Source organism: Mesoplodon bidens (genome assembly GCF_964165515.1).
Source record: "Mesoplodon bidens genome assembly, chromosome: 5".
NCBI classification, from domain to species: Eukaryota; Metazoa; Chordata; class Mammalia; order Artiodactyla; family Ziphiidae; genus Mesoplodon; species Mesoplodon bidens.
In genome coordinates, this window is record NC_138161.1 from 31530108 (window position 1) to 31557397 (window position 27290).

Here is a 27290-nt window from a genome sequence, read left to right on the forward strand (position 1 = left end):
AGAGAGGGTTTCTGTAGATCATATTCCTTTACGTCTTACTTTCTTTTCCAGTATTTAATGCAAGGGGGGAAAAATAGCGTGATGAACACTGTTCTCATGGTCCAGTAATTGGTATCTGAATCCGTTTCTTTTGAGAAGGAGAATATTCCAATAATCATTAAAACCTACCTACCACAGCTAATGTCAGACTTGTGTCTCCACACAATGACAAGAAGATGCAGTTAAGAAGCATTACCTAGTATTCTTCTTTTAGCATTTGCACATAATAACAACTGCTACATTTTAGTTCAACTGCTATAATAAAATGCAAATTTTTTACTCTTTCACAGACTATATTCAAATGAACATCCCATTAAAATCCAACCTTGGCTCATTATATTTAGTTTGTGAGTGATGCTTCTTAAAAGCAAAGGTTTCTAATGACTATAATGCGTGCACAGCCACATTTGAAAAAAATGGCTCTTTCTACAATGGCTATCCCCCATCTTCCCTTGGTATAATAGAAGACAATTGTACAGAGATAATATGGCAAAGAATGACGTGACAGAGTAATTTGAAACTTAAGTTAAAATACATAATGCCATTTAAAATCAATTAAAATTGTGGAACCGCAGTAACATCCAGGCACTAATGACTTACCTGAGAATCAGTTGTGGAAGGTTGAGTCATCAATACACTTGCATTTTGAACCCAACAGATATTATATTCCATGAACTCCCATATTTTATCAACAATTAGACTCACGCTCATCGTGGAATTTTAATTCTACATCTTCTGCTTTGCCTTATTCTGTTTGGTCATCAGTTTCTCTTCCCAGTCTCGCTTTTCCTTCACCCCTAAACTAACCTGAATGAATGTTGTTTGCAATTTAAGCCCATGGAGCTCAACCACAGGGAGGATTTTTGATTTACATATTACCGATCTTGAAGTTTTTGTCAAGGTATAATCACGGAATCTTCTGCTTTTTAACATTTACAAAAGGGAACTCTTGATTATATTGTCAACTATTCCTCAAAGTCTTTTGCTGCTCTTCAATGAATAACAAAAACATTTTATGTAATCAGTGAAAGACAGTTTTTAGTATGCTTTAAAAAGTGTTATGGATTAGGTGATTTCTGTGACCCTTTCAGCTCTCTATTGCAATGATTCCATGGGTATCGTTTGCTTGTTTTTAATGACACAACTTTATTTCATTCACTGTTACACTGCTACAATTTTAATAAAAGTGAGTACTGCACTCTTTAAAAGGAAAGATTTAGTTTTCCTTTTAAAAAAAAAATTCTTCTTCACTTTTCTCCATGTCTTTAAAAAAAAGAAGGAGGTCTGCCCCCCTATTATCTTAGTGCTTATTTACTCCTGGGTATATTTTATTCTGTGAAATACAGTTTATTGAAGACAAAGAGGACAGCTTTGCATTACTGATCTCTGAATGTTTATAGGATGCTGAAAAATTCTGTCCTGAGTTATCCATATCTAACTCTGACACAGTGAAGCACCAACATAAACTGGAATTAAAAGATAAGGGGATTGCTGTGGAGGCAAATAGAAAGACAACTAAAGTTTACAGACAAATAACATTTAGTTGTAGAAATATAATAAGAATCTTTGAATCACCATTATGAATAAAATACATATGTGCTTATTTTAATATTTTATGTGTGCATATGATTGACTCTAATGTATAATTTGGACAGCCAAATGATATATCACATTTTCGCAGTCAAATATTGCCTTGTTGAGATTGAGTAATTATTCTACAAATCAATTAAAACAATTTTATTCTCTCCCTTCTATGCCCACTAGATTTCTGATACTGGCACTTATACTTGTGTGGCTACAAGTTCAAGTGGGGAGACTTCCTGGAGTGCTGTGCTGGATGTGACAGGTGGGTTCTTTGTGAACTATTTTAACGGGAGAAATCTTGAGCCAGTTTCAGTGATTAGCTCATTATCAAATAACAAGTTAAAGAGAGATCAATTTTTTTTAAATTTATTGAATGTAAAAACTAAGCTTTATGCCACTTTTCATTTCTATACCTCTTGGTACATAGCATTGCACATATGAAATATGATACGTTTGTCCTTCATAATCTTGTTATTTCATTTTCTCTGTCTAAAGAACAAATAATTCTAATGATCATGTGTGAAAGTAAATATTTACTAATATGTAGGAAAAATCAAATATTCACTTATATACTTTTGATTCATGAAGATGAATTGCTCACTGTCTATTCAAATTCTTTAATAGATTGTTTTCCTTTTAAGCATCTGTGTCAGCTTATGCAATCAGAAATGAAGCTTTTTCTATTTGTCCTCTCTAGAGTCTGGAGCAACAATCAGTAAAAATTATGATTTTAATGACCTGCCTGGACCACCATCCAAACCACAGGTCACTGATGTTACTAAGAACAGTGTCACCTTGTCCTGGCAACCAGGTACCCCTGGAACCCTACCAGCAAGTGCATATATCATTGAGGCTTTCAGGTATGAGACTGTTCCTTTTTTCTCCACTGGGTTTTTGCTTTAGCTCCTATATCCTAAAATCTCAAGTGAGCTATCCTGCTGTTTTATTCTAAGGACATGCTTAATCAGTGCATTTTAAGAATTTATCTTTTATATCTGACTTTATTCAAGAATAGACTTTAGTTTTATTTTTCATTCATACCTTAATTATACGATTAAATATGCATTATCCATGCCTACATCTATAGGGATCTAGTTATGACATAATCATTTAGCTCTTGACCATTGTAGGGATTTATCAGATGTGAATTTTGGCTTTAGAACTAAGCAGAAAATAATTTAATTAGGCACAGGCACTTTTTAAGTTATGCAACTGTTATTGAGGCATGGAAGCTTGGAATTTTACTTCCTAATAATTAGAGCAGAATTTAAAATAATTCCAGTGTTTTATGCTATATATTTGAATAAGTGTATTGGCTATGCCTAAGAGAATATTAAAAGCTACGATTAAGAGATTGAGTACATGCACTTCTGATTGCTGAAAGGAAAAGGTATGTCAAATTGTTATTTGAAATAATTGCCGTCAGTTCAAGGAAATAGACTATAAATTAGCAAATACTAGTATAAAATTGTTTTATGAGAATTTGAAAAAATAGTTGTACTAATGGGAAAATGTGGATTCATATTTAGTTTCAATGTGCTTCTGTTTGCCATTATAAGTATAGTGATAGCCTCTCTCCTTTTTAAGCATTAGGACAAATCATCACTTTCATTTTAGGCTTCCCTAACCTATTAAAGTTAAGGATCGATATATAGTTTTCAAATTTCAAAACAGTGTTTTTCTATAAGTTTCATGCTTTGATGTAAAAAGACTTCTAAAAAATAAACAGACAGCCCTGAAAATCACATTTCCTCCTCATTCTAAACGAAAGCAGTATTTGACCTTAGACAAAGTGCTATAAAAGGGCATCCCATCAGTAGATGACTGTTAAAGGGTCCACACATACAGATTCAGAGATATTTCACCATTCGGAAGTGATAAATCACAATATTGTGTAATGTACAATTTTATTAAAAATGTGACCAAGGGAAAATATTCATTACATGCTTCCTTTCTTCTTTTACAGATATGTAGTTTTAGAAGGCTCTATTATAATATTGCATGTGGAATTGATGCAAAAGAAAACACACCTTGTAACAGGAAAATGTATTGGCATAATTTACTCTGTAGTCCATTTATTCTTTCTACAGGTTAATTCTTTTCAAGGTATATATACATACATTTACGAGGACCATATTTATTGTATAAACTTGATGTTGTGATCTTGGCCTCTGTTCCTTTTACAGGTATTCATTTAGTGGCTGCTGTGCTTTAGCAAAGGGCTATCACATCTCCTGGGCTGAGTTTAATTTTGTTGTGCATGGCACTTCCGTTAGGTGGGCTCGGCTTTGTTGTTGAATAAACTGAAATCATCCAAATGTTTCATTTATTGGGCTGAACACTTCAAGCGTTGTGTGTGTGTGTGTTTAATTTTCAGCCATTAACCTTTGTCATTGATATCCAACTCCATTTCCAACACCCTTATGACTGCTGTTTAAATGAAATTTCTGTTCATGTTTCAGCCAATCAGTGAGCAATAGCTGGCAGACAGTGGCAAACCACGTAAAGACCACCCTCTATACAGTGAGAGGACTGCGGCCCAATACAATCTATTTATTCATGGTGAGAGCAATCAACCCACAAGGTCTCAGTGACCCAAGTGCTATGTCAGATCCTGTGCGCACACAAGGTAATTTCAATAGCTGCAAACATGACTGTTTCTAGAAGGAGGCATTAAACAGATCTTTAAGGACAAAGGGGTTGCAGGACCAAAGATAAATGTGACTGCATTGCTTATTATAATGTTTCACTAGACCTGATCCAGTGAAAGAGAAGAAAACTTGTTGTTCATGTTGGTGAGTGTCCTCTTTCTGGAGTTGTCAGGGTCTATTTGGTAAAAAAGAAACAGAATAATTTGGTACAACTACATAGTAAGTTAAATTGGTGCTTAACTGTAGGGCTTTACTATATTTCAAAAGAAGGAAAAATGTTTCTCCTTCTTTGAAATTAATTGTACAATAGCAAAAAGTGATCTTTAATGGATAAAATGCCCTGTTAGGGATATCAAAATTACTTCCTCTAGTTCGGGAATTGTGTTTTGATAGTGCAGTGGGTCTCAAGGTGTGGTTCCCACAGAAGCAGCATCTGCATCATCTGGGGCCACATAAGAGATGCAGATTCTCAGGCCCTGACTCAGAAGCTCTGGGGATGGAGCCTGGCAGCCTGTTAAAGTGCCCTCCAGGAATGTTCATGCTTAAGTTTGACAAGCATCATTACAGTGTATTTTATTAAACCACATGTTTAAAGGAACAATTTGTTCCAGGAAGCAGTAAACCAAGCTTTCTTCCCGAGGTATGCAATGCTTTTGACTAAAAAAAAAAAAAAAAAAAAAACCCACCCAGAATATTATAAGATCAAAATGGGAGATTTCTCATCACATCTTTCATAGCCTGCCTCTTCAAACTGAGAAGTTACTGAAGTCTAGGGGTTAATATGTGATGTTGAGTTTTAATTTTCCCTCTTACTAGTAGGTGAAGGGAATTAATAAAATAGAAACGGTGGCTTTATTATTTGTTACAGCTTACTTCCCACAGGGTTCTTGAGAAAGGGTTAATTATTTCTTATTTGTAAAAGGCTTTGAACAAGATAGTTGTAATTCAAAGTAGTATTTTTATGCTATGAAAAGCACCATACAGCCATAAAATATTATTATAATTACAGTGTAGTTTGGTGATAGTAACTAGCATGCTATTATAACGGAGAAGGGCACCTTAAAGGAATCAAGTCAAATAAAGTCACCACGTGATTTTGCAACGTTGCTGACATGATGACAGTCAAGGGAGGAGGGGATGCCACTTTGCTATTGTTCTCTAAGCAGTAATGTGATTAATTTCCCATAATGATAAAGGGCCTGTAGGTAAAGAACCTGTCTCAAGAGAAGGAAAAAGTACAACAAGGAATTTGACGACCTGAAACTGTTTCTATTTTACCTTGCCTGGATCCAGTTGCTTTTAGTGTGTCTGAATTTAATGAGTAAATTAAATAATTGAACTTGAAAATGAAGAAGTGTATGGTTTTAAGTCAAGAAATTGTAGTACCCAGATCTTTTTTTTTTTTTTTTTTGCGGTACGCGGGCCTCTCACTGTTGTGGCCTGTCCCGTTGTGGAGCACAGGCTCCGGACGTGCAGGCTCAGCAGCCATGGCTCACGGGCCCAGCTGCTCCGCAGCATGTGGGACCTTCCCGGACCGTGGCACAAACCCGTGTCCCTTGCATCGGCAGGCGGACTCTCAACCACTGAGCCACCAGGGAAGCCCAGGATCATTTTTGACACCACACTTTCAGCAGCTTTACATTCTGCAAAGCACTTCTTTGCAAAGAACACTTGGCTGTGTGAGCTCTTATTTTTCAAAGATATTAAATACTGTAGAATTTAGCAATTTCTTATTTCAGCAAGGCAGCAGGTACTTGTACCATCAATATCACAGTAGATCATAGATATGTCAGCAAAGATTAATAGTATTCACCTGATATTAATAATATACACACACAAATACATATATATATATATATATATATATATATATATATACACATGATTTCTAAATCAAGTAAAACTCACTGTGTTGTTTATGTTAAGGATGAAAAAAAGTGGAACTGGAAAAAAATTACCAAAATGTAGTCCCCAATTATTTATGTTCCAACTTAAGTTAGTGCACCCAGTTTAAGTTATGGCTGAGATATGCACTTAAAAATATTTTTGCAAGAGTGTTGCATTGTGGCCTGAGAAAATAGGAGAAAACAAGATTAAGAAAATAAATCATTTTAAATTGGACTTTGTTCCTTAAATAAGGTGATTGAAGAAAAAAATTCAACGTAACATTTCAGTGCACCAGTTAAAGAAGCTGATTTGAGTATGTGTGAACTTCAGTGTTTGATATCAATTTGATGGACTTGGACGTCTATAATTTATCTTTTTTCTTAATGGACACATAGGATGTAAACCATTGTATGGGAAATAGAGTAGTATTTAGGCAAATGGTGAATAAGGGGTCAGAACAGTTTATGGCTGAGAGTATATCATTTTACACATTGTAATTCTTTCTCCCTCCTACCCCCCATCACTTCGAAAAAATAGCAGCATGATTTTTTTGTCAGATATTGGAGTACTGTTCAGAATTTATTACATAGAACATTTTATCAGCATTTAAAATTGGTCAGTCAAAATTATTTTTGTGAATTTGGGAAGGTTCTTCCTCTTCTTTCCCTCATTTTGTTTACTTTTAGTAACATAATTCACTCCCAGTCCCCCTGATTATTTTCTCTTCCACACTCCCAGACTGAAATAGATCAGGGAATAGGAACACACAACCTACTAACTGGGGAAAGGGATTGAACAAATTCCTCAACAGCAATTTTCAGACCTGGCCCCATTAACGACTTGGAAAAGTCCTTCAACATGGCAACATGTTGTAAAACTGTGTAAAACTGATGTTTCTAAAGAAGTCTTGCAGCACATACTTCATCCTTTAATAAGAAAATAATAGATCTTTCACAGTGGTGTACTGAGTGGGGTTAAGGGGTTGCATACACTTTTATTAATATTATTTTAGTGAAGATAAATATCAGTTCTCAAATTATGTTCTAAAATAGTGGTACATATATAAATATGCTTTAACGTTGTTTGTCCCAAAGAGTTCTTAATTTTTCCCCTGTAATTATTTCTAATGGCATAATATTGGCTTATATAATATATATTAGAATTCCACTGTTAATTTTTAAAAATTGGGAATGGTTATCCCTATAGATATCAGCCCACCAGCACAGGGAGTGGACCATAGACAAGTCCAGAAAGAACTCGGTGATGTCCTTGTCCATCTTCATACTCCAGTTGTATTGACTCCCACCACTGTTCAAGTCACATGGACGGTAAGTTTTTAAAGACTATCCTAATGATAGTCTCTTTTACTCCTTTAAGAAAACAAACCAAAACAGAAAAAAGCAAACAAACAAACCAAAAAAAAAAAAAAGTAGCAAAAACACTCACCATTTCAAGTCAAGGTGTAATCAAAGGCAAAGAAGAAAAAAAATTCAATAGATAAAAGTGTGACTAGAGTAAAACTAGATCACAATATAAACAATATGATCTGTCTCCTGACTTTTTAAATGGCCTTACTGAGATATAATTAACATACCAGAATTAAAGTGTGAAACTCAGTATTGTTTGGTATCTTTGCAGAGTTGTGCAGTCATCACCAGAATCTGATTTTAGAACATTTCATCATCCCAAAGTGAAACCCTCCGCCTATTAGCAGTCACTCCTCCATTCCCCTGACTTTAGCCCTTTGCAGCCACTAGTCTGTCCTCTGTCTACGTAAATTTGCCTACTTCTTCCATGTGAATGAAATTATACAATATACAATCTTTTGTATCGGGCTTCTTTCACTCAGCATGATGTTTTTGAGGTTCATCCATGTTATAGCATGTATTAGTACTTTGTTCCTTTTTCTTATAGAGTAGAATTCCATTGTATAGATGTATCACATACATCTGTTTATCCATTTATCAGCTGATTCACATTTGAGTTGTTTCCACTTTTGGCCATTATGAATGATGGTGCCATGAACACTTGTGTACACATTGACATATATTTTCATTTTTCTTGCATAGACTTAGGAATTGTTGAATTAAACTCCCTGCTTAACATTTGGATGAACTGCCAAAATGTTTCCCAAAGTGGTTACACAATTTTATGCTCCCACAAGCAATATTTGAAGGTTCTAGTTTCTTCCACATCCTTGCCAGTTTCTCTTGCATCTTATCCTGTCCTTTTGATTATAGCTGTTCTAGTGGGTATGGGTGGTATATCATTGTGATTTTAATTTACATTTCTTTAATGACTAGTGTTTTGAATCTTTTATGTGCTTATTGAGCATTTGTATATCTTCTTTAGAGAAATGTCTGTTCAAATTCTTTGCCCATTTTTAAATTGAGTTGTTTGTCTTCTTAGTATAGTTCTATAATGTTCTTTACATATTGGATACAAATCGTTTATCAGATTATATGATTTGTAACTATTTTCTCCCAGTCTGTGGGATTTTTTTTTACTTTCTTAATGATGTCATTTGAAGCACAAAAAATTTTATTTGAAGTTTTCTTCTAAATATAAATCAATCATCTTCACATTCTTTTAGCTGAATCCCATCCAGCAGTACAAAGAAAAGTATATAATTTTAATAATTTGACATATGTAGTAAAAAAATTAATGGGTTTTAAGAAGTAGATTGATATTTTAATATATGCTAAGAACATCCAATTCCAAATTCCATGCATTATTAAATGTCAACGGGCCCACTGTTATTTCAAAATACAAATGTTTTCATCGCATGATAGCCACTGCAATGAAAACAAGAAATAGCATAACAATAGCCATATTACTCATATTAGAGGATATTAGCCCTTGTATATGTGTGTCTGTTTTGTGAAGAGCCAGATAATGTTCTTCCCTGTGCCTAATACAGTTTTGCCAACTTCTCATTTATGCCTGAGATCTCGTGCCACTAAAAATCCATAAGGATGATAAAAGAGCACAGTTTTTTAAAGCCTCCTGTATATGTGCTAGATCTTGTATGTTGTGTAAGTAATGGTCATTTGAGTTATGGATCTCTAGAAAATTTTCACTTTAATTATAATATTAGAATTATATCAATCATAATTAATTAGAATGAATTATATTAATTAGAAAGTATTTATAATTATGACTATTAGTTTTGTTGTTGTTTTTGTGGTAGTAGAAGAATGACTGTAAGTTAAAAAAAATGGATTTTTCCCCCTTAGAATCCAAGTTTCTTTAGGGAACTAACTATTTCACCCATTTCCATCAATTTCCTTAACAAAAGAAGTTGAAAAAGGAAAAACAGTTATTTTTCATCAGTTCTTAATTAATTATGTTTGAAATATGAAACACAATGAAGAGAATTATTCCAGCGTCCTCTTAATAATAAAACCATTGAGCAAACATAGTTCAACAAGCATTTTTTGAGGACCAGTTTTGTACTAGATATGGGGAAACACTGTATAAAGAGACACAAATCTGCTTGAGAAAAACGTGGGAATTCTTAATGATGGTACACAGGGATAAGGGCCATAACCGTATGTACACATTTTATAAACACAGGTTTCAATCAAAGAGGAAGTGATTAACTCTATCCTCAGGCATCAGAAACAGCATTATCACTTATCTACTTCTATATGGGGAAATATAGAGGCATTATTTATTTGAACAGAGGAAACTAAATTAACATTTAAGGCTGTTTTGTCCAGTTCTATAGACTTGTAAAAGGAAACCAATGCAGACAGGTTGAACAGTGTTCCCAGTATCCAACGTCTATTTACAGGTAAAGATAGGATTAGAATTTCCTTACTTTAAACCTGCTTTTAGTGTTTTTCACTTTAAAGATAAACTGTAGACAAATATGTAGTTGAAAGAAATACCTTTTAACTGTGGAATTCAAACATATGATCCTGGATGGGGCACTTTACTTCTTAAACCAGACCAGTCAAATGTTTAGTGAGTACAAAACTGGGTAATGCTTTAACAAAAAATAAAACTAAATTTATGCTTTAAGAGTAATTATGATTATTTAAGATTACATTGTTTCCAATTTTATTTTTGATTTAATTTCACATAGACTTATTTTGTTTTCTGCATATAATGATTTCTATTCTTCTGCTCCCATGAAGGGAGTATAATGACCTCATCATTTTTCCAATGGCACAGAAAGGGTATCATCTGCCGTGGCTCTTCCATCTTTCTGTAGCTTTGGCTAGATACAAAACAAATAAAGCCAAGGAAAGGGTTGTATTTTTAACAACAGATTTTTCCTCATTCTCAATTGAAAAAGTCTTCTCTGCTTTGTTGTGAGTTTTGAAGGGGTTTCTTTTTTAAGCTGCTTCTAAATGTGGAAATTATTTGGGTAAGAATCAAAGTCATTATGTTTATGAAGTTAATCACTTTAAAAGTCACTGAATTTAAAAGAATAAATCAAGTTAGAAAAAAATTTCAGATCATTAGTCTGGGAGTTCTTCCAAGAGAGGGACCTTGTCATATTCATCTCTATATCCCAAAAAACTTGTCATTACTAGTTTTCATATCTCTATCCCTCATGATCTTGAGTTCTGAGAGTCCAAAGTTCATGTTTTCATTTCTGTTTTTTCAGAACAAAGCATTCATTATGAAATACTTTTCCAGTAACTGTCTGTTGAATGATCAAATCAGTTGTTTTCATACATTTTAACTTTTTACTTTAAAAAAGAAACCAATTATATCACAAATTCCCCATGAATTTGTAGTTACACATGAGATAAGTATGTATTTCAGAGGTAAATTTTAGTGAAATAAATTTAGGCTGGAAGTCAGATCAGTTGCCAAAGAAATTGTAACCAAATATTTCATTTTCATGTCATATTTTCAACTTGCTAAATGTGTATGTTCTTTGAGTTATAACATTGTTAGTATTTGAGTTATAGACATGTTGATGTTTGAGGGAAGAAATATATTCCCCAGCCCATGTATTTTGATTAGGGGTCAGCTGATATGGTTTATCAATAGTTGGCAGGATTCTATTACCAAACACATAGGATGTTTAGACTGGAAAGACCATCTGCCTGCCCCACAAGTCTAATCTTGAAGCAACAATACTTAACAAAAGCCACTTTCTAAAAGTGACTGCTGTTATAATGAGGGTAGGTAAAAATGATGAAAATGGCTGTTTTACAAAGAAAATAGCAATAAATCCCTTATTTTAAAATCATTATTCTAGTTTTTTTGTGTGTGAGTGTTTTGTTTTTATTCAAGGACAAAAAGGATTACAGGCCCCTTGCCCCTTAAACATCACAGCTACTGGAGTTGAAAGAGTGCTTTGGCGAACTAGAATTTCAGAACTCAATTAAACCCAGATCAGTTACTTAGAAGGCTAAGCCCACCAAAGGAAATTCAATTTGAATTTTCAGTATAGATGGAATTTTTAAAATTGAAATGATAGATATTGAGCATCCTGCTTTAAACCTTTTAATGAAAGTGCTGATTTGAGGTCCACATATGGGCCCCCATTTTTAGTATATCCCTTATGTAGCAATGCTTTATCATCGTACAGCTCTAAAACTTGCAGAGTGCTTTAAACTGTATTAGTCATTTAATTGTTTCTGTGCCCTTGTAATATGCATATTATTTGAGCAAACTAAGTAAACTGAGGCTCAGAAAGTTTAAAAGGCTAAGCCGTCACTTAATAGAGACCTTATGACCTGAAGACCGAAACTCTCTTCACTTCACATGTTCCTTAAGACAATTCTTTTTTATTCAGATATCAGAAAATACCAATTTTTAAAATTCTATAAGCCCATGCATGGATTTGTGGCTGGACTCTGATTATAATCAACTCTAAAAGAAAATCCTCCTTCTTATAACTAGAATGTTAATAAAACTAGTGACAAGCATAAGGTTTAACTCAAACGTGACCACTTGTCAAAAGGTGCTCCAAAAATCAGTGCTGTAGAGCCCATAGCCACTAAAAATCCCACCTATTTTTTAATAGGTAATGTGCAGCACTTTCATTTTTGCTTTCACCTGTAACAACAAATTTCCTTCTGAAAAGAATGTATACCAACAGTGCAAAATCAAGTTAAACTATTTAGCTATCAAGTAGGCCATTAGAATACACTGGTTGAAGGCAGTGTACACTGAAGTGAGCAAAGCAATGTTGTGTAGTAAACATTAGCTTCATAAAGTCCTAAAACACTTAATTAATGAAAACCAAACATGGATAAAACCAATTTACCCTGATTTACAGACTCCCTTCATCTGGAAACAGCTGCTTAATGTCCTTCTTAAAAACACAGCTTGCTTCTTTCAGTATTAACAAGCTATTATTGTGAATTATGTCTTTCTTTCAGTATATAAATTCACTTAAAGTGAATGCAGAGAAGTTTATAAAATGCAAGCTTAATGTTGTTTTAACATATGCTGCAGGGATTTTTTTTTGGACATTGACAGCTTTGATGAAAGGCATCTCTCTCTGGCTCTCATAAATTTACCTTTTTGCTTTTTACTTGCCTTGTTTTATAATGTCAGAACAACTTCTGCTTTTCAAAAAATATGTTCTTTGGTATGAACACAAACTGGTAGCATGGATGAGGATTCAAAGATCATGAGCTTTGGTATCAGAACCGAGCTTACTTTTCCTTGACATAACCTCATACAAATGTAGCACTAATTCCACAAATCTTTGAGGGTTAGAAAACTGTCAGGTGGGTGAAGGAATTCTTGTTGAGACTCATCTGTGAACCTGGAATTAGCTATACTTAGAAACACACATGCTCATGCTCATGAACTTTATGGATTTTTCTAGCTTGGACATTCTAAATACCAAAAAAATGTCCCTTTGTTTCACTGTATTTTGATTGAGGTTCTGTATTTTTTAATTTTCTGTTTTCACTTAAAAAATATTTTAAAATGCTGCAACTAATGAAGAAATGCCAGAAGTTAATACATGAAAGAATACCTTTTGTTTATTATGTGTTAACAGTTGGTTAAAGACATTTTTAGAAAGCTGAAGTAACTGTTTCCATCATCATCTTCTTTATTTCCTCTCTCTCTTCAACCTTCCTAAAATGAGGTTATTCCATCTCTTCTCCATTGAATTTTACACTTTATTTGACAGTGAAATATGTCAAGTTAAAGGCTTCTTAAAATATGGCTACTAAACTATAGCATATGGAATATTAATTGAAGAAGGTGCTGTGATAGTTATATTTGTCAAGCATTTCTAAAAAATGGCAAGACATTAAAAAAGTTTAAAAAGCTAAAAGTCCCTTTCTCCCTGAAATGAAACAATGGTAACTCCAATAAAGACTCTTCAATAAATGTAAAATGAGAACTTGTTTTTTGATATTTTTTGATATTTTGATATTGGTTTTCAGGTTGCAAATCTCAGATTTTTATTAAAAACAGCTGCTTATCCTCTATACCTCAAATGAATGAAAGGATCAAGAAAGTTGTCAGGTTGTGCCAATAGTGGGATATTGGAGGAGCCAGAAGTTGATAACTTAATAAATGTCTTTCATTTAATATTTGTTAATGGGTATAAGCTTTTCATATGCATTTTAAACGGACGCTCTGGCGCCACAACTCTTGAGTCTCTTTCATATGCTTCCTCCAGCTACAGGAATTTTACACATTCTGTTCCTAGTCTTCTTCCCCTAAATAAGTCTGACTTTCCATGCAGATCTCAGCACTTGTTCTTCTTCCAGGAAACTCTCCCCTTCCTGATCACTCAACTTCCTCTCCACTCTAGGCTTTCTTAGCTCCTAGTACAGCTCATTCATAATATCTGCATATGCTTATTTGTTATGAATGTAACCTGCCCATTGTTTGAGTGATCATTAAATAATGCCCACCTTCTAGCTGAATTCTATGCACCATGAGGCCTGGGACTGACTCTACTTTCATTCTCCATTTTTACCCTCAGAGTTTACAGAATAACTGGCACCTCTTAGTAGGAACTCAGAAAATGTTTGAGTGAGTGAAGGCATTAGTGAATGAACAAGAGGTGAGAATGGAGATTCCTGACCAATAGCACACTACATATAAAACCACAAAAATGAGAATTGTTGACTACAAAAAAAGAACAAACAGACGAGCAACAAGGCTAGAAACATTGGCAGGTCTACACCTTGACAGGCTTTTGTGCTAGTACAAAGAATTTAAATTAATTGAGTATCTTAGCTACTATGAAGTATTTTTTTTTTAAAGAAGATGTTGGGGGTAGGAGTTTATTAATTAATTTATTTATTTTTGCTGTGTTGGGTCTTCGTTTCTGTGCGAGGGCTTTCTCTAGTTGTGGCAAGCGGGGGCCACTCTTCATCGCGGTGCACGGGCCTTTCACTATCGTGGCCTCTCCTGTTGCGGAGCACAGGCTCCAGATGCGCAGGCTCAGTAGTTGTGGCTCACGGGCCTAGTCGTTCCGCGGCACGTGGGATCCTCCCAGACCAGGGCCCGAACCCGTGTCCCCTGCATTAACAGGCAGACTCTCAACCACTGCGCCACCAGGGAAGCCCCCTATGAAGTATTTTTAACAGGAGAGAATGTTGTTCTGCTCTTCATTTTGGAAATAAAAACTTAGGAGCAACGTGAACTCAGAACTGGGAAAGGATATTAGAAGCAGGGAGATGAATTAGAAAGCCATGGCATCACTCAGACACTTCCATTTGGTTTCAAAAGTTTTTTGCTTTGTTTTTCAGGTGGATCGCCAGCCCCAGTTTATTCAAGGCTACCGAGTGTTGTATCGTCAGACTTCAGGCCTGCAGGCTATATCAACATGGCAGAATCTAGATGCTAAAGTCCCGACTGAGCGAAGTGCTGTCTTAGTCAATCTGAAAAAGGGGGTGACTTATGAAATTAAAGTTCGACCATATTTTAATGAGTTCCAAGGAATGGATAGTGAATCTAAAACAGTTCGTACTACTGAAGAAGGTCAGTATTCAGATTTCTAACGTAAACCAAACTTAAACCATAATGAAATCAAGTTCTGTTGAAGTTCTAGTTTATCATCTTCCTTAGAAGGGTAGCAAAAGAGATTCTAAAAGTGAATCCAGGAAGTATCATTTTCTCCTTTTATTCTGAGAATTTCATAGAATCTAACAACTCAAAAAAGTGACATTCAAGTAGTTTGAATTTTCCTTAAGGAAACATTCGCTTCAAATCCTGTTTTTCAGTGCACTGGAATTTGATTATAATGTTTTCCTTTTTTTTTTTTTTAACACATGGATTTAGCTCATTTGGCTTCATTAAAGGACAGGCTAATGGAAACCCAAGTACACAGGCTGTTCTTTGTCTCTCTTTTTTGGGGTAGAGTAAAGCATGACATTTCCTTTCATAAGCCTCCTTCCCTATGGGCTCTGCCAGTCTGAGTCATAATTTCTAATCCAGAAGGCCCCTTGCATGTTTGCAGCAGCATTCTTCTTAGTGATGTTCCCTCTCCCTCTTCCCTTTGTAACTTTTCTTACCTGCAGATACTTTTAAAGTCAGTCTGTGATGGACATGAAATTAATGTTGGTCTCAACCAGTCCATTGTCTAGTGTCTCCTTCCCTAAACTAGAGGTTTATAATGAATGCTATCATCAAAGTACAAAAAAATCAGATACCAACTATAAGAAATTCCCCCCTTTTCTGCTTTTGTACTAATTTTATGTACAAAAACATATTTCATATAAATCAATATAAGAGCAACCTTAAGAAAATGTGTGTAACTTGTTCATGGTAACATAGATGTACATGTTTGACCAAAGAACTTTTAAATTATACATATCTTATAATAAGCAACACAGAAAAATGTTACCTTCATATTGGTTTACAGTGTGATATACTGACATGAGCAGAAGTACATATTTTTAAAGGCATCATTAGTCTACCTTTAAGATTTGTAAAGAAAAAAAATTAATAATAGGATCTTCATCCCCCATTAAATTTTACTTTATTTGGATAATGTGTAGAACTAATGAGTGGGGTGGGTAAATTTAATATAGAATGCTACATTTGAAGCATATTTCCAAAAATCAATTTCACTGCAGTTAGACTTTTCCTCTGGACTAGACATTTGTCACCATTCGGTGTATGTTCATCTCCACTTTCTGTGGCCTTCTGAAGGGAACAAATGGAACTCAGCTGGGCTTGTCTGGGAGCAATGAGTGGGTTCTTTCACATTTGCGTAATAATTGACAAGTCAGGAAATAGGCACGGTGTTCTCGCCAAGCCAGTGGTAAGGCAGATGAGAAACCAGTTCTCCAAAATGTTACTTTTCAATGAAGTCTACTTAATAACTACAAAACTGGTAGGCAAATAGTTGGATTGATGTCATTGTGCCACATTTTGGAGCAACGTTATCACACAGAGGAGTGATAAAAAGCAGTATGGTGGTAACGTGACTGTGTGTGTCTTACACTCAATGCAAAGATGACTATACCTTAGTGAAATATGTTGTGACATTTATCAAACGTGGGAAACTTTTTTGATAGGCTTTTTTTTTTTTTTGGCTGCGTTAGGTCTTTGTTGCTGCACGCAAGCTTTTCTCTGGTTGTGGCGAGCAGGGGTTACTCTTCGTTGCGGTGCGTGGCCTTCTCATTGCGGTGGCTTCTCTTTGTTTTGAAGCACGGGCTCCAGGCACGTGGGCTTCAGCAGTTGTGGCACTTGGTCTCAGTAATTGTGGCTCTAGGGCTCCAGAGCGCAGGCTCAGCAGTTGTGGCACACGGGCTTAGTTGCTCCGTGGCATGTGGGATACTCCTGGACCAGAGCTCGAACCCGGGTGCCCTGCATTGGCAGGTAGACTCTTAACCACTGCGCCACCAGGGAAGCCCCTATTGATAGTCTTTTAAAATATCTTTTATGTTTGAAGTGTACACGTTTTCAAAGAACTATGTTGTGTAGTTATGAAAGCATTGATCTTATATGTAAAAATTCTTTTGTACCACAAAATTATCTGAATTTTGCTTTAACTGTTAGTACTCTGATTTGTTTTTTCAACCTTTGGTTTAAATTCAGAGATATACTGAAAATTGATTACTTTTCCAGCCAAATTAGTATGATTTAGCTCTCAAATATACTGGATAGGAGATGCTACAGTCCAAAATCATGATTTTTCTTCTTGTTCATCTTTTCTCAGTATGATTATAATTAGTTATAAGAAAAAAAAAGAAAGAGAACTGTAGGAAATTAAAATTTGTCCATTTCACATTTGACCCAACATGAAATGTTTTCATTTATATCATCAGAATTCCTTGCTCATCAATATAAAATAAGTTTTAAATCTTAAATTATGGGTCAATTTATAACAGTCAATTATTTTTCTCAATATGAAAACAGAAGTGTCTTTTTTCTGCATTGGTGAAATTTGTAGCTGTGTTTCTGTTTTTATGTATTAAACACAAACCAGAACAAAACAAAAAGATCATCAGTAATGCTACCACTCAGAGATAATGACATAAAATCTTGGAATGCATACTCTCAGAACATTTTTCATAGCAGTGTTTTTTGTTGTTGTTGTTGTTGTTTTGTTTTTGTTTTTTAAAAAGGGAGCCTATCAGAGTCAAAAGAATCATAGTTCTAGAATCAATCAGACATACCTGGGTTCAAATTTTCCCTCATTGTTTGACTTAGCTAAGTCTTCAGTTTCCTTATCTGTAAAACTGAGATAAGAGTTGTTTTTATTTCCTGAGGTTATTATGAGAATTAAATCTTACTCTTGCCTCAGTTCTGGGCACATAGGAAACATTCATTTAAATGTTAACTGTTAAATTTACTGTTGAGGACATATTACCATAGCTATTGTATTTGCTTTAATCTATCCATTATATATAAAGGATTTTTTTTAACTGTCACTGTTAATTCAGAACTGGAAACCAGACCTTCTTGCATTTTTTCTTTATATTCATATTCTGTAAGCAGCCTTAATGTACACCAAGACTTACAGTTTGTGTTTATTCTAATCACTTCCTCTTCAGCCCCAAGTGCCCCGCCACAATCTGTCACTGTGCTGACTGTTGGAAGCCACAATAGCACAAGTATTAGTGTTTCCTGGGATCCTCCTCCCCCTGACCACCAGAATGGAATTATCCAAGAATACAAGGTAAGGCCCGCATGAAGAAGGAAAGTTCACAGGTAAAAGTGCCCAGAGAAGTCTCAGAGTCACATGGAGGGGGAACATTTCTAGTGGCCTTCTTATTGAGTTTGAGTGTAAAGTAATATTTTATATCTTTGTGTGACAGGTAAGGAAGCAAATGCTTAGGATGCATAGAACCTAATTCCAAGGTCACAGATAACACAAACTCAGTTGGACAAGTAAACCATAATAAGAATGCAGCATTGTGGTTGTTGTTTTAATAATATGATTGCAGAACCTCAGGGATTTAGAGAGACAGGGTAGAGGGTAGATAGTGAAGCCCTATCCTAGGAAGTGCCTTTATCTTTGTTATTAGATTTCTGTGTAATGGGACTTAGAACAGCTGTTTTTAAACTGTATTCTCATAAAAAAAAGATGCTTCAGGGGTTTAAGGAGTTGAGATGGAGATAAGAGGGTGGGCAGTACCACCTCCCACTGTAAATTCTGCTTTTACCAAGTTATTGGTAAAAGGTTCTGTAAAATATTTCACTTGAAAAAAGGGAGCCATTGAAAAAACAAATTTTGAAAAACTCTTATTTTTCAACTGATGAATTTGTTGCTATTTGGAAACAGTATATATTTGTTGTTTCTTCACCATCATTTGAGCGACATCACTTAAGAATCACAAGTTGTCTAACTTTGAGAAATAAGGTTCTGATTAATTGTGATGTGATTAGACCACATGGGAGAGTAAAACACCTCCTTAAATCTTGTAAAAATTCAAAACTATGCTTTTTTGCTATTAGTAAATTTTTATAGAAATCTGATAATAACATACTAAGTAGATCTATTAGAAAAGAAAACTAGACACCCCACCTCACCCCAGAAATTCATAGTTGGTATGTGAAATTAAGCTGAATAATTTTACTCAAAACATTGTTACTTCTAGGAAAAAATGTGAAAGTTAAAGTAGAATTTTCCTAAGTTAATGGTTAAGTTACTGAAGCAAATGGACTAAAGTTGCATAAGAATTTATTTTAAAATTATTCCCATCACATTATAAAAAATGTGAATAAGAAAATAAGAGTAGGGCTTCCCTGGTGGCGCAGTGGTTGAGAGTCCGCCTGCCGATGCAGGGGACACAGGTTCGTGCCCCGGTCCGGGAAGATCCCACATGCCGCGGAGCGGCTGGGCCCGTGAGCCATGGCTGCTGAGCCTGCACGTCCGGAGCCTGTGCTCTGCAACAGGAGAGGCCACAATAGTGAGAGGCCCGCGTACAGCAAAAAAAAAAAAAAAAAAAAAAAAAAAAAGAAAATAAGAGTAAGTGCTTTTACAGTAGCATAATTATATAAAATCAGAAATTTTATAAGTGTTAGAACACATTGTTTTAAAAGCAAAACATTATCTACCCTGGAGTGTGTGTGTTTTTTAATGAGTTTAGGATTTTACTTTTATATCATGTAGGACTAAATATCTTCAACTTCTATCTATTTAAATATTGATTTTTTTCACAACATGATAATTTTTCATAAGTTGTAAATTTTCTCACTCATATAAGATTGTCTTATTTTGATAAAAATGTGTATATTTTGGTAAGGGCTAAATAATCCTTCACTAGTAACTTAGGTTTCATAGACTAAATAAAAGACATTTGCAATTCACAGGCATTCTTTTAAAGAAAAAGTTTCAGGAACTTACCTCTTTCAGAAACAAGCAATGTGTGTTCCTACTTACGTGTCCCCATGTAGACTATAAATACTGTATAATAGAAATACAAATAAGTAAACACAGTAGAATTTTTATAACACATTTTACAGTAACAGATTTCCATATCCCAAAAGAATGTATGACTTAAAATTTGATTCTTATTGGAAGTACAAGCCTAGCATTCCTCACATCAGTGTTTAAAGACTTCCCACCACTCTCTTCTCATGCATGTGTATGTTTTGATCAATATTAAGATTTATTACTGTCAGTGTAAATATTGGCTTTAATTTTATCTCTGTCAATACCTATAACTTTAGTCAATTTATCTTGTTAACCACTTCTGTGTAAGTTAATAGTTTCTTAAATGAAATATAAATTACTTCGATGTGTACCTATATACTTTGGATACAACAACTCATAATCACCATATTTTTAATAATTCTTTGCATAATAAATCTCGATAAGTAAATTAAGCAGAGGAATTTGTGTGTTTTAATCCATACCTAAATGCCATTTGCAATCAAGGACCACTTTCCAGACCTTGCAGAGGTGTTGAGGGAATCATTGTACTATGAGCATTCAGTGTTGATTGTAAAATATAAAGGAACGTTGCATAGTTTTAGCTTCTTTTGTTGTTCTTTAATACACACACACACATACACAGACGCACACACACACACACACATATATATATATACATACATACGTATATATATAAACAGCAGAAATTAGTCTTTAGAAAATGTCATTTACAAATACTTCTATAAGACTAGAAAATAGATTGGTCTCTACTAAAAGACTTAATCAATTATAATGAACTAATTACCAGAAAAAAATAATTTTATATTCTTTGGATATTCACTTTACATTTCTATAGATCTGGTGTCTGGGGAATGAAACACGATTCCACATCAACAAAACTGTGGATGCAGCCATTCGATCTGTAATCATTGGTGGATTATTCCCAGGTATTCAATACCGGGTAGAGGTTGCAGCTAGTACCAGTGCAGGAGTTGGAGTAAAAAGTGAGCCACAGCCAATAATAATTGGTGAGTACCAATCCATATGGTATGTGTTTTAGAATCAGTCAACTGGTAACAAGGTAGATTATTTTTTTGAATCTACATCCCAACTGTGGAAATACAGTAAATAATGAGTAATAAGATGCATACATCATATAGGCAAATAAACTGACTAGAGCTTCTAACAAAATGTTCAGCAATTGCTTATGCTCTTAGGATTTCCACAAACTTCTTAAAATCATAATCATTAAGAGTTTACATGCTGAAAGTTGGTTTGAAAATTATTTTTAATCTATTGTTTCATTTGTAATTTTGATGCCTTTGAAATACAATAGGAAATGAGGCAGTTACTGAAGAAGGCGCATTATGTTTCAAATCTGTATACCTCCTCTTAGCCAGAAAAATGTCAAAAATTAACCAGAAACAGGCCAAAAGTAACTAGTAATCCAAATAAACTATCCCAAAGAAGAAATCCCTATTCAATCTACTATCATCATTACAGAAAATTGCTTCCTATCACCATGGATTATGTTTGACTTTTCTTGAAATATATATAAATGGAATCATACAGAATATAATATTTTGTGTCTGGCTTCTTTCACTAAACATAATGTTTTTGAGATTCTCCCATACAAGTATTATGCAATTCATATGTTTTATTTCTGAGCAGTATTCAATCTTGTGAATGTATCATATTTTGTTTCTCTGCTTTTCTCTTGAGAGAATGTGTAAGAAGTTTTTTTGAGGACATATGTTTTTATTTCTTTTGGAGAATTACCTAGAAGTGGAATTTCTGGGTAACAACACTGATGTAGTTTGACTTTATAAGAAACTCTAAATATTTTTTTCAAATTGTATAATTTTATACTCTCACTGGGAAAGAATATGACTTCCCGTTTTTCTATATCCTCACTGACATTTAATGTTGCCATCTGTCATTTTAGCCATTTCAGTGAGTGTAAGAGTCCCTCATTGTCATTTTAACTTCAATTTTCTTTGATGACTAATGATGTTGAGCAACTTCACATGTGCTTATTGGACATTCACATATATTCTTTTGTAAAATTTCCAAGTCTTTGCCTTTTTTAAAATGCTGTCATTTGTCTCTTGTTACTAAGAGGAGTTATTTGTACATTTTCAATATAAATTGTCTGTCATAGATTGTATCACAAATATTTTCTCCCAATTTATGGCTTTCTTAGTCCTTTTCTTGATAGTGTCTTTTGATGAGCAAAAGTTTTCAATTTACATGATCTATAATTTATCAAATTTTTCTTTCATGTTTAGTACTTTCTAAGAAACTATGTCCTACATCTAGATAGCAAGGATATTTTCTTCCAGAAGCTTTATAGTTTTAGCTTTTATGCATAGGTCTATAATTCATCTTAAAGTAATTGCATGTGATTTGAGGCTTGAGGCTTATTTATTTCCATAAGTAAAATTAAAATGCATAGGTATCTTTCACTGAAACTTTCCTTTCTCCAGTTAACTATATATGTGTGGATCCATTCCTGGGTTCCCTGTATTATTCCATTTGTTTATATGTCTATCCATATGCCAAACCACAGTGTCTTGATTACTAATATCTCATAAAAAGTCCTGAAATCAGGTAATGTGAATACTTCATCATTTTCTTCTCCAAAATTTTTTTGGCTGTTCCAGACCTTTTGCTTTTCCATATACTTTTCAAATCAGCATGTCAGTTTCTACAAAATTATGTTGGAAAAAAATTTGGAAAATATTTTTCTACAAAATTATGTTGGAAAAATTATATTTATGTTTAAAAATACAGTGAATCTATACATCAAATAGGAAAGATTAAACATTTTCATAGTCAGTCTTTCTCTGTGGGAATTTGATGTACCTCTCCATTATTTGTCTTTATGTTTCTCAACAATATTTTGTAGTTTTCAGCATATGGCCTTAACATATGTTTTGTTAAACTTTTTCCTAAGTATTTAATGTTTTTTACACTATTACAAGTGGATTTATAAAATTCCCTTTTTCAACTACTTTATGTTATATATAAATTTAACTTTATGTATTGCCCTTTTATCTTATGGCCTTACTAACTTCACTCACTTATTTTAATAGTTGCAAAATACTTTTTCTGAGTGTATTCAGATAATCATCTATTTTCTTTCTCCTTATTTGTGTTAATATGATAAATTCTATGATTTCAAAGGTAAATAAACCTGGCATTCTTGGGATAAATCCCACTTGGTCAGGATATATTATGCTTTTTACAGATACTACTGGATCTGATTTGCTAATATTTAGTAAAGAATTTTGGATCTGTGTTCATGAGGGATATTGATCGGTAGTTTTCTTTTAATGTCTTTGTCAGGTTTTGGAATCAGGGAGGCTAACTTTAATGGGTTGGGAAGTATTCCTTCCTCTTTTACATTCTGTAAGAGTCTTGGTAGACCTGGTCCTATTTCTTCCTTAAATACTTCTAGAATTCAATGATGATATCTGTGCCTAGAGTTTTCTTTGTAAATTATTTTTATTGTTATGAATTTACATTTATTCAGATATTTTTTTCTTCTCTGTTGGTTGTGGTAAATGGATTTTTGGTGTTTGCCCACCAGTGAATTTGTTTAATCCATCTAAATTGTTGAATTTATTATCACATGTTTATTTGCAGTATCTCCTTATTTGTAATCCCTTTAATTGTAATGTTTGCAGGATGAGTAGTAATGCCATCTCTTTTATTCATAAGTACTGTGGATTCATGCTCTCTCTCTCTCTCTTCTTTTTTGTTGTCCCCTACCCTCTCTCTCTCTTCCTTCTCTCCAACTTTAATCTTGATAAGGATTTATCAATTTTATTAATCCTTTCAGTGTACAAATTTTGGCTTTGTTAGTTTTATTTATTTGTTTTCTAATTAAGCGATTTCTGATTTTTTTCTTCTGCTTACTTTTATGTTGCTTCTTAAGATAGAAACTTATATCAATGATTTGGACCTCTCTTCTTTTCTAATACGAATATTTAAAGTTATAAATTTCCCTCTAAGCACTTCTTCAGCTGAATCTTACAAATTTGATGTGTTATGTTTCCATTTATCATAAAGTTGAAAACACTTTTCACTTCCCCTAAAAATTTTTGGGTTTTGAAGAAGTTATTTGGAAATGTGCTATTAAATTTCCAAATGCTTTGGTATTTTCCATATAGCTTTTTGCTGCTGATTTCTAATTTAATTCCACTGAGGTCAGAGAGTGTATTTTACATGAATTTAGCTTTTTAAATATGGAGACTTAGTTTATGGCCCAGAATTTCATTTTAGCGAGTGTGCCTTGTGCATTTAAAAACTATGTTCATTTTTATTTTTCTATCTTGAAATGGAACATTCAATAAATGTCAGGTAAAATCAGTTGGTAGTATTGTTCAAGTCCTTACTTATTTTCTGTAATGCATTCTTTTAATTAATAAGAAAAGAGCCTGGAAATTTATTATAATTATAGATTTGTGTATTTCTCCTTTTTGTTTGTAAGTTTTTGTTTCATGTATTTTGCTACTCTGTTTTAACTGAGTATATTTTAAGATTGTTATAGCTTCTTAATGAACTTATGCTTTTTCATTATGAAATGCCTCACTTTATTTCCTCATAAGATTCTTTGTCTTGGAACTTACTCTGTCTGTTGTCAGTACACCCGTGTAAGTGTTTGCATTTTGTGATTTTTTTCATCCTTTTATTTTAGTTCCTATGTCTTTGTATTTAATGCACATTTGTATTATTTAAATTGCATATTGTGAGGCCTTATTTTTTATCCAATATGACAATCTTTGCCTTTTAATTGGAGTGTTTATTATCTTTAATGTGATCATTGATGTTTGGGGGCTTAGAATTACCCTTTTGCTATTTTTTTTTATCTGACTTTGTTCCTGTTTTCCTAATTTACTGATTTCTTTTGGATGAATAAAATGACTTCCTGTATAATATTTTATGTTCACTATTGAATCATTAAGTATACCTATTTTTGTAATGTTACTCTAGGATTAGCCTATGCTATATGGATCTTAGAAAATATAATTCCATTTTCCTCCCTTTCAAGCTTTTTCTATTATTTTACCTTTTACTCCTGCACATGTATTAAAAACCAATACACAAACTAAAGTATTATTATTGATTTTGCTCTAAACAATCAACTATCTTTCAAATAAATTAAAACTAAGAAAAAAATATTTTATATTACCCACCTTTATCTGATATTCTGTTCCTTAAATTCAATCCCTGAGTCTGCCTCAGTTTTACTGTCTCTTTAAACTCAGGAATGCTATTCAGTCATTTTTGGACTCCCCTTCCTTGCATCACATTTTAGAAATTGTCTCCAGATAGAAAGATATGAATATCGTATGATTCCCTTTGTTTATTTCCTTTTTTCTCATAGTTCTGTCCTTTTGTTTCACATATTTTGCCTAGGTTTTCCTTGTTTATGGTGGGATTGCATGTCTCATTCCTGTTATTCCTTCATGGGCAGAAGTGGAAGTATCCAGTGAATTATTCAGTTTATATAATACAAATTCCATTTGTTCTCTTTTACATTTTACATTTCCCTCTGAAATTCCCCATGTGTTCATTCATTAGGACTCTATTATTTTAAATTAATGAACATATTGTAATAGCTGCTTGAAAGTCCTTTCCTCCTAATTTCAACATCCATGTCATCTCATGGTCTATTTCTATTGATTACTATTCTTCTTGATCTTGGATTATCTTTTCCTCATTTTTGCTACTGTGGTTGTTATTATTGTTTTGCTTGTTTTTGCATGCCTGGTAATGTTTACTATATACTGGACATTGCAGAAAACATACTATACAATTTTGTGATCTTCTGAAGAATGTTGTTTTTCTTTTCCTTAGAGGGAGTTATGTTACTGGCTGATCATCTTGATCTTGTGGTGGCTTGGTTTTTACATATTGTTAATATGGACTATTTATGTTTTGACAATATTCTTCAGACAAAACCTCAGTCTAATTTTTACTTCTAAGGCATAGGGCTCCTGGACATTCAGTGAAAAGCCTAATATATTTATCTGGTCTGCCTAACTTGATGGAATTTAAACTTCAAACACAATCTTCTCTGCAGTGAGAAAGTCTGCTCCGTCTTTGCAGCCTTTTACCGTTTGAGTTTCACCAAATCCTTGAAATTGTCCTTCTGCATGCACAATTGAGGGTTCACACTAGTACTGAGGGAGAATTTATACACAGATTTGAGAACATCACTCTCCTGTCTCTCCCTCTTTCACATGGTTTCTCCCTTAATTTTTTGTCACACTGGCAGGTGTGAAGGCTATCTTCTGACACCTCCTAGAAATAAGACTGAGATTTTCAGCTTGAGTTCTAGCTCCCTAGTGCTGCATGGATTGAGCTCTCTAAGGGAGTAGAAAGCCTCATAAATGCAGATTTTTTTTCTTGAGTGGTTTCATTCTTTCAAAAGGCAAATCCCTTCAGTTGACCCTGATTTTATTTGTTTGTCAGTGTCTTTATCTTTTTAAATGTTCTTCCTAGAGTTTATGTATTTTAAAAATACTTGTCCAGAGTCTCATACAAGCCAATGTGCCATTTGCATTCTTTTCTGTTTATTTTCTGAAATATGCACATAGAACATACTACCAAATTCTGGGAAGTTGTTTCTTTTTACAATGTACTTATTATATAATGAAGAGATTTAATATTCAGTCCTCATGTTAAAATTTTTTAGATTCTCAAGTATTCTTCCTTTTACATATTAAAAACATTTAAAAGGTTATAGTATTAACTTTTCTTTAAATTGCCTTCCCTTTGTTAATTAGTCATACAAACTGAATTAATTTCTTAACCTGAGGGAAACCTATAATCTTGCCCTTCTGAGATTTTCTAAAATAAGTTGGAATAAGAAAGAAATACAGGTACACCCAAAAGGATTTAACAGATATAGATGAACTTATTCTTATTTCTACATATTTTCTAAATAATATTTAGAATATTTGTTATTTAGAAATAAGGCAGTGATATTTCACTTAAAAAATATGAAACATGTTTGAAAGATATAGCTTTCTATGAGAGCTCCTAGATAGGTAAACAAAGCTTTTTTTTTCCACTGCCATTCTAGCATATATATGAAAAAGATTGACTGAATGTAATTTTTCTAAATCAAAGATCAGTAGGATTACCAAATATCTATATTTTCCTTTCATGTTTTCTTTTTGTTTTCTGTCATTTTGATAATAAATATAATTCTCAAGCATAGAAAAGTTGGTTTGTTTTGATTTTGATTTTGGTTCGTAGTAGCTACTTATTTGCTTCACAATATTTGGGGGATTTATTGTATTTGGAGGCAAGTAAAAATTGCAGTAACACCATTTCCC

The 27290-nt window shown here is 33.6% G+C and overlaps 1 protein-coding gene across 4 annotated transcripts in view; it reads left to right on the forward strand.

Moving 5' to 3' along the window:
- ROBO2 (roundabout guidance receptor 2) overlaps positions 1–27290 on the forward strand; it is a gene marked incomplete at its 3' end in the record, with an annotated part of 586970 nt that overhangs the window by 497989 nt on the left and 61691 nt on the right. For all 4 annotated transcript variants that reach the window (XM_081235996.1, XM_081235997.1, XM_081235998.1 and 1 more), the window contains exons 11-17: positions 1804–1885; positions 2321–2483; positions 4086–4252; positions 7368–7489; positions 14858–15089; positions 18113–18237; positions 20795–20966. In XM_081235996.1, coding sequence (XP_081092122.1) covers positions 1804–1885; positions 2321–2483; positions 4086–4252; positions 7368–7489; positions 14858–15089; positions 18113–18237; positions 20795–20966 — 1063 coding nt within the window. The remainder of the gene's footprint in view (positions 1–1803; positions 1886–2320; positions 2484–4085; positions 4253–7367; positions 7490–14857; positions 15090–18112; positions 18238–20794; positions 20967–27290) is intronic.